Source organism: Patella vulgata, chromosome 8 (genome assembly GCF_932274485.2).
Source record: "Patella vulgata chromosome 8, xgPatVulg1.2, whole genome shotgun sequence".
NCBI classification, from domain to species: domain Eukaryota; kingdom Metazoa; phylum Mollusca; class Gastropoda; family Patellidae; genus Patella; species Patella vulgata.
This window is the reverse complement of record NC_065886.2, coordinates 25,566,251-25,578,003: the sequence shown is the minus strand read 5'-3', so window position 1 is coordinate 25,578,003 and position 11,753 is coordinate 25,566,251. Positions and strand designations below refer to the sequence as shown.

The 11,753-nt window shown below is 31.8% G+C and overlaps 1 protein-coding gene across 1 annotated transcript; it reads left to right on the top strand.

Annotated features, from left to right (window-relative positions):
• The first annotated feature begins 1,684 nt into the window (after nt 1–1,684).
• LOC130014044 (kinesin-like protein KIF3A) lies at nt 1,685–7,929 on the top strand. The gene is made up of 10 exons (XM_056102854.1): nt 1,685–1,815; nt 2,300–2,480; nt 3,438–3,464; nt 3,734–3,760; nt 4,011–4,037; nt 4,933–5,043; nt 5,282–5,335; nt 5,584–5,706; nt 6,179–6,315; nt 7,917–7,929. Exons 1-10 carry the CDS (start codon nt 1,685–1,687, stop codon nt 7,927–7,929), a joined length of 831 nt encoding a protein of 276 aa, XP_055958829.1.
• Nucleotides 7,930–11,753: the final 3,824 nt, after the last annotated feature.

Sequence of the window (11,753 nt, the reverse complement as noted above, 5' to 3'; positions counted from 1 at the left end):
AAAAAATTCTGATTTATATATACCCCTCTAATTCTGCAGGTCTGAGTGGTAAGTTCCAGCATGATGAATAGCTTGGGTTTAATATTGATACGTCCTTGAAATGTATTCTTATATTTTTCTCTTTTCTGAATCCTTGATGACTGTGATAAAAACACTATTTCCCATTATATTAATATCTTGCATGTTAGATACCAGTAACATAGTGTCCTCAGATCCTCACCATTTTTCCACTTCTACTTTTAAACTTTCAATCAGGTTTGGTAGATATATTGATTGGGTGGTGCTTATTCAGATTTATCCAAGTTTAGCTCAAGGGAGCAAGGCAAACACACATTAAACAGACAAAATTAGGCATTGTCGCAGATTTCCAACCTTCTTTTCAAACCACTTGAAAGATTTCAACCAAATGTGGGTGATGCTCAAAAATTCTCAAATGTTGACATTATTAATATTAATATACTGATAGACTTCTATCCCATATCATTCATGGTTGATTGATTGTCTAGTGTAGGGACACATTCTACAACATTGGATTGTACGTAAAAGAACCCTATACAGTTGAGATTCATTGAAGAATATAGGAAGTACCACTATCCATGCAAAATTCTGCTACCCTGCATTGCACATGTGACCATAGAAATTAACCACATTTCAGCAACCTACCTTTTTATACACCCACATTGAAATCTGGTTGTATATTGTCGTCACCTCTGTCTGTCCGTTCCTCTTCCAACATGGATTTTCCGATTCTCGATAATAACTGCAAGAGTTATGGTCCTTGATCACTTTGAAAAATCTTGTGGACATTCAAGAAGTGACACTTATCATTCGATTGACATACATTGTTTAGGTTTTAGACGATGTAAAATAATTACTGCCAAAGTTATTGTCTTTGATCACTTTGAAAAATCTTGTGTAGGCTCTGTAGAAGAAGCCTATGATTTCCGATAATCTTCTGGTAACCCTGGAGACAAAATTTATCATCCAATTGATGTGAAATTTATTCATAGTTGTTATTTATTCCGAGGACCAATGTAATTTTTCAATGATTTTCAGTAATTACGTCCAGAGTTATTGCCAGAACAAGAAGCCAATCAGATTTTAATTATTTCTGATAATTGCTTAATGGGTTTTTAGTGTTTTGTAAATGCTCCCATTACCTACAAAAGAATAAATATGTGACAAAGATCTGTGGACTGCACATTTGACTAAGCTATTGGGGACGTATATTTTGTTTTCTGGCAACCTATCTTTTGGTGTAATTCCCTGTAGATGTGTTATTATATGAAAAATGTTTAATTTGTATCCTTTTTTCTCACAATACAGTCAATAAAACACTCACCTTTCTCTAATTCTTGCCTGCTTATCTGCTTCGATTATTTCCATTATGAATATGTTTATTTTTTTTTCTAACTATAATCTTTTCATTTTTACAAATAAATAACCCATTGACATTATGTCATCATCAATTTATCTAGTAACTTTAACTATTTATAATCCTATTCTAAATATTTATATAATGGATCTTTCTTTGATATTCTCAATTATTGCACACTGTTAATTACATAGAATCTAAATCTCTCTCATATTCCTATATACCTTGTTCATAGCTCAAGTTATAGTTATGAGCATTCCTAATATTGTCCCCTGTCTTTAAGGTCATAAAAAAATTTCAAAAGAAAAAATGGCTGAAATTCAAGCAAAGATTGATGCTGATAGACGTCTGCTAGCAGAAACTAAGGATATGGCTGATGAGGAAAGAAACCGCATTAAGCTAGACTTGGAAGAAAAAGAAGAAGAACTTAAGAAATATCAGTTAGTTATTTTACTAGTAATGAATTCAATAATTTTGATTATGAGAAATTGATAAAGACATCAGTGCCTGTCCAGTCTCATAGGGTTTTTTAAGGTCCTCTGGTTTCCTCCAACAGCAAATTCTTGAAATAAAATTGAACCATGTGACCTAGTTTGTGTCGAGTGAATGTCAAACCTAATTTCTCTCTCTCTCATTCCCTGTTTTATCCCAGGTTGCAGTCACAACACTTTCATGGATTCATTAAGAACAAGAAATCCAGAAACAAAAGTGTACAAAAGATTGTCTAAACATGAACAAGAGAAATATAATGATATGAAAGTGCTAACTTTTCTCATTGACACTTTTGTCATCATATTATGTTTCTTTTGTAGTAATCAGCGATGACCTTGTTTTCTGTGAACAATTCTTAGTACATCATTTGATATAAGAAACTATATATATTTATATACTTGCATACAGTCAGAAAATCCTATTTATTTGTAGAGAAGAACAGAATCAATTAGAACAGAAACTAGCTACTATAGAGAAGAAGATTATAGTAGGTGGTGTTAATTTATTAGAGAAGGCTGAAGAACAAGAAAGATTACTTGAAGAATCGGCTAAAGAATTAAATGAACAAAAAGAAAAAGAAGAAGAACTACGAAAAGCTCTGAAAGATAAAGAGGTTAGTTATTTTACAACATTTGACAAGATGTATCTGTTTAAGGAAATGCAGGCAACTACTGGAAAATATCGATATTCAGTTCTTGATATCGACACTCGTATAAAAAATATAGGAGCTTCAATAAAATGAAATTAAAGGAATGTTTGATATCAAATATTCCCCATCAGATCATTCAAAATATGCTAACTCTAAAAACACGCACACCTAGGTACAACCACCTCGCTGGTACTTTTCGCAGTTGCTAACAGCAATGACCGGGGAGGGGGGAATAACTCCATTTTAATAGAAGTTCAGTGATTAATGGCGAGCACGAAGCTTCGAATACTATTGTGTTAATAACACCATCAGATTGCTAGCCTTTTTACCAATATATGTTTTATTTTTACGTGCAAGGCTTAAATTTTTGGAGGGGGGTTGGATCATTAGGCCTGTCATTGAGTCAAGTGGTGTGGTTTCAATTCCCAGCTCTATGTGACAAAAAGTGGGGTCGGGTGTCCAAGCTCGTGGATTTTTTTCCGTGTCCTCGGCTTTCCTCCAACTGCTAAAGACCCCTATGTGCAAGTGAAATATTGAAATAAAGTTGAACCTTACGTTAGTTCCGAAATGTCCTAGTTTGTGTCCAGTGGTGTTAAATCTCTCTCTCTCTCTCTCTCTCTCTCTCTCTCTCTCAAATTGTAGATTTACCTCCCCTTGACAATATTGAGGTTGCTTCCCTCGGTCTACATACAGATTATTAAAGGTGTTTTATAATCAATGAAACAAGATATTATAATAATTATTGAAATATGATTAACGTATTAACAAATGTATCAATTACTTATAAATATCAGATTGATCAAGTATTGTCATTTATGTGTCATAAATTATTGCAAATCATTTGCAACACCAGATTTTGTTGTACTCCATGCTTTGAGATTAACAGCATTGCAATTATAGAGACTGTTTTTCTGTTTAAAGAATGGTGTCAAATTAGATCTACAATCAGTAGGTAAAAAGCGATCACGGATATTGAAAGATGCAAATTATGATCCTAAAAAAGTGAAAACAAACGGTTGCCATGCAAGATACGCCCACATTTTTCAACAGATGGACAGAGAACAAGCTAAAAACACGATTTTTCGCTACAATCCATGAAGTTACAGTCTGATACATGCCAATATCGAAAGGAATCAAGACCTTTGGGTTATTTTGTTGTACTCCATGCTTTGAGATTAACAGCATTGCAATTATAGAGACTGTTTTTCTGTTTAAAGAATGGTGTCAAATTAGATCTACAATCAGTAGGTAAAAAGCGATCATGGATATTGAAAGATGCAAATTATGATCCTAAAAAAGTGCAAGATACGCCCACATTTTTCAACAGATGGACAGAGAACAAGCTAAAAACACGATTTTTCGCTACAATCCATGAAGTTACAGTCTGATACATGCCAATATCGAAAGGAATCAAGACCTTTGGGTTATTTTGTTGTACTCCATGCTTTGAGATTAACAGCATTGCAATTATAGAGACTGTTTTTCTGTTTAAAGAATGGTGTCAAATTAGATCTACAATCAGTAGGTAAAAAGCGATCATGGATATTGAAAGATGCAAATTATGATCCTAAAAAAGTGAAAACAAACGGTTGCCATGCAAGATACGCCCACATTTTTCAACAGATGGACAGAGAACAAGCTAAAAACACGATTTTTCGCTACAATCCATGAAGTTACAGTCTGATACATGCCAATATCGAAAGGAATCAAGACCTTTGGGTTATAAACATACATTTCAAGATTCATCAAAATTGGATAAAAAATTTGACCTCTAAGTAGGTCCACAACTTTGGTATTACATACTTTAAGAATATTTGCGAAACCTGAGATCTTTGAGTTATAAACATACATTTTAAGTTTCATTGAAATGGGATAAAAAATTGTGACCTTTAGAGGGTCCACAAGCTAAAAACATGATTTTTCATACAAACAGGACCCATACTCCATGAAGTTACGGTCTGATACATGCTTATATCAACAGGAACCAAGATTTTTGGGATATAAACCTATATTACAAGTTTTGTCAAAATCGAATAAAATTGTAAACGGACATTAATGTCCACGTTAAAAAATGGTTGTGATCATACATGTACAATGTGCATAGAGCATGGGTTAAAATTAAGACTGTATTATTGAAGTTAATATTAACTGTCATAGAGTCAGCTGGTGTGGTTTCGATTCCCCGATTGTACATGACAAGGAGTAGGGTCGCCTTTCCAACCTCATGGGTTTTCTGTGGGTCCTCCGGTTTCCTCCCATCGCTAAAGACCCCTACACACAAGCGAATTATTGAAATATAATTGAACCATGTGTTAGTCCCAAATGACCTAGTTTGTGTGGAGTGGATGTTAAACTCTCTCTCTCTCTCTCTCTCTCTCTCTCTCTCTCTCTCATTAAATATAATCTTTTATTGTAGCAAGAAAGACTGGATATTGAGGAACAGTATTCTAATTTACAAGAAGAAATTGCTGGTAAAACTAAAAAACTGAAGAAAGTGTGGACAATGTTGATGTCGGCTAAATCAGAGGTAAGACATTTTTCAACAGAATAAGTGCCCTTGTATACTCAATGAGTGCAAACACATTGTTTTATTAGTTTAAAAATTTCATTAAAAAATCAATTGTAAAGGTGAATATATCAGTGCAATGAAGCTAATTCAGCAATATTAGTAAAATCTATCCATCATAGAAACGAAATAGTCATAATTAAGGATGTGTAAATTGATCTCTGTGTAAGTTTATCATTGTTATAATTTTATATTACAGATAGCTGATTTACAACAAGAACATCAGAGAGAAATGGAGGGATTATTAGAAAATGTGAGAGAATTAAGTCGTGAATTAAAACTACAGATGCTAGTTATAGATAACTTTATACCACAAGAATATCAGGTATACAAATTGAATTATGTTTTACATATAATCCAAGTCTTACTATTTTATGTGATTTATGTGTAAGTAGGTATGTGACAGAAAGTATCTCACTCATCCAACTAATATTTCATTTGGCAAGGGATGCATTTTATTCAACCACTACTATAGGAATTAAGTATTTTTTATTTTTGAAGGAAATGATAGAAGATCATGTACATTGGAATGATGATATTGGAGAATGGCAGTTACGATGTGTAGCATATACTGGGAATAATATGAGAAAACAAACACCACAATCTGAGAAAAAAAAAGAAAAGGTAAGTCGGAACTTCAACTTCGGGTCAGTGATAAATGTAACATTTATCTGCCCACATTTTACCTGCCCTGTGTATGGTCAGAGGATCGATTGCTGATTATCAGCAGATCACTAAATACTAACATTCATCTAAACATTTTCCATTGTAAATTACATCAATCTGACCTGTTAAATCTAGTTCTTTTGCTGATCACCTTAGGTTGATACATTCCTGATACCAATATTAAAGATTTAACTTTCATTAGATTGATATTTTTTTGATACAAGTATTAAAGATTTATCTTTAATTAGATTCATAATGTTTTGATACCAGTATTAAAGATTGATATTTTTTTATACCAGTAATAAAGATTTATCGTTAATTAGATCAATAATGTTTTGATACCAGTATTAAAGATTGATATTTTTTTGGGATACCAATAAGTTTTTTGGTTATGAATGAGTTTATGATATAAAATCCATTGTTGTTACAGGCAACAGAAGTAGATTTGTCAAATGTATATTTAGCTTATACAGTTGAAGGAGCAGCAAATGCCATGAAACCAAAAAATGCAAAATCTTCTAAATCTAGTCGACCAAAAACAGCTACTAGACCTAAAACATCGAAAAAGTAAGTATTAATTAAACGGGCAATATTACCCAAGACAATAAATATAGCATCATTTAAATGATACAAACACTGTAAGTATTAATAGAAGTGGGTGTAACTATATAAACCAGACACCAAAATGTGATATTAATAGACTGTTTACAATGTCATAATATTTAAAAATTAGAATTTTAAGCTGTTTGGAAATGATCGCCAGATTTTCTTCATTGGGTTATGTGACCTATTTAAGGATTTTCATTCACGTATAATTAACTTGACAATCTATTCAGGGACTTAAACAGTGTGGAAATTGTCTGTGATATCACTTCTTCAATTAAGAAGAAGAAAGCACTTAAATATTGTGGAATTTGGGGTCTGAAGGTCAACCAAAAAGTATAACAGAGCTTTGGACAATTTCACCGGATTAGGATAAGAGTTTACTCCTTTAAATTTGTTATAATATGATGTTAATATCTAGAATCATGTTAAAATATATGTTCTTCAACTAAAAGTAATATTGGTCATCCCTCCCCCTAACCAGAGACATGTCCCCACTGCATCAGATGTCACCAAGACAGATGCCCTATGTTGTAGGTATGATAATAATATGTGATTATATTTTTCAGGAAAAGAAAGGAGAATGATATAGATACATTACTACACTGACTGTTTACTGCTGCCCTAGGTTTAGTTGTTATTAAAACTGTAGCTGTATGTGAAATACTACATGATCAAATTCTTAATAATATCGCCTAAACTTTACATACAGTTTATATTGAGTGGTGTAACAATGTCTTTCATGCCTTTCATTATATTATTTAATTGCACAAATTATAAAATAAATTTAAAACAATAACTAATACATGTATTTTAGAAGTGGTTGATTCTTGAAAAAAAAACCAAGTCTTCCTAGTTTATTTCACCATTTTGCTCCATTTGTGCAAATTCGACTAAAGATTGAGTATGGATAATTAAATACAAAAGGACATTGTTACTTCACTTATTAATTATCAAAATATTTGTACATTATAAACATTATATGCTTTATATATAATTATGTCAAAGTTTATTTGTGATAAAAGTTTATATATTGTTTTTAATTTACATATTTATTTATATTCACATCAACTGACACCTTAAATATGTAACACACATCATATTATTTATAATTAATATTTTATTTATTTAAAATTGTTATTTGTGAATGAATATTATCAGTTTTTGTGGGGTTAATCTTGGGACAGCAGTTAAAGAGTATTACCATGGAGAATATATTATATACAAGGGAACAAATTGGAGATAAAATTTTTGAAAAATAAAACACTGTCATGTAAAAAAAAAACATTTAGAGTAATTTCTTATCTCAAAAGAGGCATGCTTCTTTTTTTTATTAAGAAAATTAATTTACTTATAGAATTGGTTTAAACACATTCCAAATATAATTTTAACATTGAGATCTTTTCTACAGTGGATCTATAACAAAGATTTTAAGAATCAGGAAGTAATGCTAGAGTTTTTGGTATGTTCAAAACTAGTACTATTCATCAAAAGAACTGACTGCCACACTTATGTCTCTTTATTAAGTTTTAAATTTAATATTAAAAATTAATTTTATATGGCAGCCTGCCAGAATAATAATCAAAGACTATTTCACTTGCTGTCAAACTTATTAAAAAAAATAGTTTTGTTACTCCTGATACAATATATTTATGACAGTATTTTTTTGAGATGTACTGGTACAATATTTATATGACAGTATTTTATTTGTTGATCAGTAAAAAAAAAAACAGATGAATTTATGAAAGTTTAAATAAACAAATTACAGGGGCTGTATTGATTTATCAATAATATTAGACAATGCTCATATCGAATTAATAAAAACTATTTTATTATCAGATACGACAATTACAAGTGGTATTTTTATGTACAGGTAAAATTATATTTGAAAACTAGGAAAGTAAATTCATCTGTTTGGTTGTTAGAAATAAATCTTAATGTGGAGAAGAATGTTTGATAGATAATGTATATTGTAGCAGTTTTTGGATGATTGTAAAGAAATTGTGTAGTGGATTGTTATGTATAATATCAACACCTTTCTTGTATTGTTTAATATATTATCTATCATTCAAAGTATTGTAGAACCTACTGAATGCCCTTTAAAGGAGTAAACCTCTTTGATTCAGTGATTTTGTTCAAAATAAAGTATTGAATTGGGTGATCTGATATTTCCATTAGTGATCGGACATGCTCTAAGGAATTCAATTTCTGTTGTGACAGTCTGTTTGTCAGCTAGTTTTAGTGTCATTTTTGGCTAACTGTGTCAGAACATGAACTCACACTTGATTTATCAGTGGATGTAAAATTATAAACAAAAACAGACTCTCAATATATAAAATCAAAAATTGTATTTTTGACCCAGATCAAAGCTTGAGTGCCATTTTTTTAAAAATTCAGAAGAACTATATTTTTTGTGTTATCTTTGACAATTTTTGTAACTCCACAAAAAGCATTCAGTAGGAAATAATATAAAAAGGGATATGTATATATTGAAAGTTAATTTATATATGTTTGGTTTAAATCAAGGAGATAGAATAAAGAGAATAAGAATTATTTCATAATTCCTAAAGTTATGTGGGTCACCTTTGAAGACCATTTCATCCCCTTTTGGGGGTCTCTAAATGGTATATCTTTAAACTATATTTAGAATGGTAATAAATGATTACTCCAATTCATGCATGCAGCCATTTGTGCTCTAGTGTAAAAAAACAATTTGCCCAAATCCTGCATTTCTGCTTAATTCTTAGCTGTGTGTGTTTGAATCATTGAAAAGTAAAAGTTGTGTAAAATCAAAAGTTTTTGACCGATTGGTCTGAAATTTGGTGTGAGATCATAGTTAACAACCTGGAACACCCACAGCAAATTTCAAGTCTCTAGGACCACGGCAAGTAATAGGTGTTTGAAAGTGCATTAGCGCCCACAATTCAATGTTCAGTTATCTAACAGTGTCAGTTATATCATTTTATGGTATTAAACTATATCATAGGAATGAAAGGCCTTCTAAGGAGAACAAGATATTCTAATCAGAGCTTGCAATCCCTTGATTTATACTCTAAGGGTTGATTAGAAAATTTAGTATAAGTATTATTGTTAGAACAGAAGATGCATTATCCAGTCCATTAACAGTTATGATTAATTACCCTTTGTTAGTGCTGCAGGAAAAGCAAATTATATAATAAGTTAAGTTCCGTTGTTTATATGATGTGTTAAATTATATTTTAAATTTATAATTGCCATTTGTATTAATTTCATTTAGTTTATCAAATTACTCCATTCATTTGTGTGCATTTAGTTTTGTCCGTCCTGAATAATTTATTTTACCTTTTTTTTCTACTATAAAACTTTTTAGATTTAATGTTTATGTTGTTTTGTGTTTTACTATATTGGATTATTTTATAGCAGATACCAAGGTTATATGAAGGTAATTTAAGCTGAAATGAAAATTAATATCTATTGTTCTAATGGTACTGTCATTGTTGGTACCTGCTGAATATCAAAAGATTATAATTTACTGTGATAATGAATAAACCACGGGGAAATAAATTAAAACTATTTAAAGTCAAGATTGATAATCATATAACTTTATCGATGCAATTATCAGTTAATAGGACCGTGGTTTTAGTAGAAATCCCAAATCAACAATCATGGGTAAATTTCTACCTCCAACAGCCATGGGGTTTGATTCCTAGACACAATAATAATCCAACTTCTGCCAGTAATGTAATTTTATATAATTAAATTCAATGGCAATAGGTCTACATGCAATATTATTTGATTATATTCATGATATATCATTGATTTACTGTTTGACTTTTATAAAATATTATGCCACTGGGATGGCCTTAATAAGGAGTTGATGTGGACAATCGACCTTCCTCCACACTGTTCTGGTAAGGGTTAGAAATGGAATGCCTTGGAATAAAGAGGTAATAGCACTGAAAATAATTTATTATAACCTGTCTTGTATGCACAAAGTGAAAAGGCCGGATACTCATTATGATGATTAAATAATTAAAGTCGCTGTGCACCATTTGAATTTTTCGGAAGAAATCAAATTTTCCAAGCAGAAATATCCTCAGATTAATTATTCGACATTTAATTAAAGATACATTCCCACGAACATGTTTATCGGTTAGCTATTTACAAACCGGTATATATGGGAATAGAGACACCAAATCTTACTAGAAAAAAGTATAGGATTCCCAGAAAAACGCACACAAGACAAAATGTGAGGCTATTTCTAAAAGGTAGCACCGTCTCTTCGACCTTGAGTGACGTTAGGAGCGCTTTTTATGTGTTGATCTAATTAATAACGGTTGTGAGTGCCTTAAAAGCATCCAGTAGTCTCTGTGATTAAACGGCGGAAAAATAAGTTGACAGAGGATAATCCAAGGAATCTACTTGGGCTTCAAATATTTGAACGATTTTGAAAATAAGATAAAAAAAAAATTGCTACCCCTAGAGGATCCACAAGCTAAAAATGTGATTTTCGTACAATCAGGGTCCAAAATCCAGAAAGCTACGGCCGATAAACGGAAATAAATGGTGACCCCTAGACGGTCCACGACAGGGCGACCGTCGTTTGCACGGACTTCCATACTCTAGTCGAACTATCTGCATGCGAATGACATTTAGTTCAACCTCCGGCCGTGACCAGCCGTACCATGCGACAGCACGGTCGAAATTAGATAACAAACCCCATCTCTCAACCCTCCGTGTTTCGAGATAAGAGATGGTGCTATATAGTTCGACGTAGCAAAGCCCAACGCAAATCACATCGGGCCTCAGTAAGCAAAATTGACAATATTTTTCATCAAAATGACGATTGATTATTGTTATTTATAATATTTCTGCCACATCCAACTACAGTTAAGCATATAATCCTACCTGGAACGGGTATAAATCGTCGTATTTAAAATCTAGGCGTTAAGCCGATGCTAGCAACGCTATTTTTAAACGGGAGATGTATGACGGTGTATGTCGGATAAAAACAACGCTTCATTAATTTAAACACAAATATTTGGAGTTAATCGATAGTTGTGCCACTACATTGGCCTAGGTAAGTTTAATTAGTCATAATAGTATAAAATTATCTTATTTTTAAGATGTTACATGTATTGATAAAGAAACTGAGTTTACCACTTGGAACTAAAGGCACCTAATCGTAGTGGCACAGGTAAGTTTAATTAGTCATAATAGTATAAAATTATCTTATTTTAAAGATGTTACATGCATTGATAAAGAAACTGAGTTTACCACTTGGAACTAAAGGCACCTAATCGTAGTTAAAAACAAGCACATCAGTATATCTCAACGATTTAGGTACGTTCTCGTAGCTAGGTCGTGATAGTTCAAAGATGGCTGAAAAGACTGACGCGTGCGTAGATTTGTCTGAAAACTAT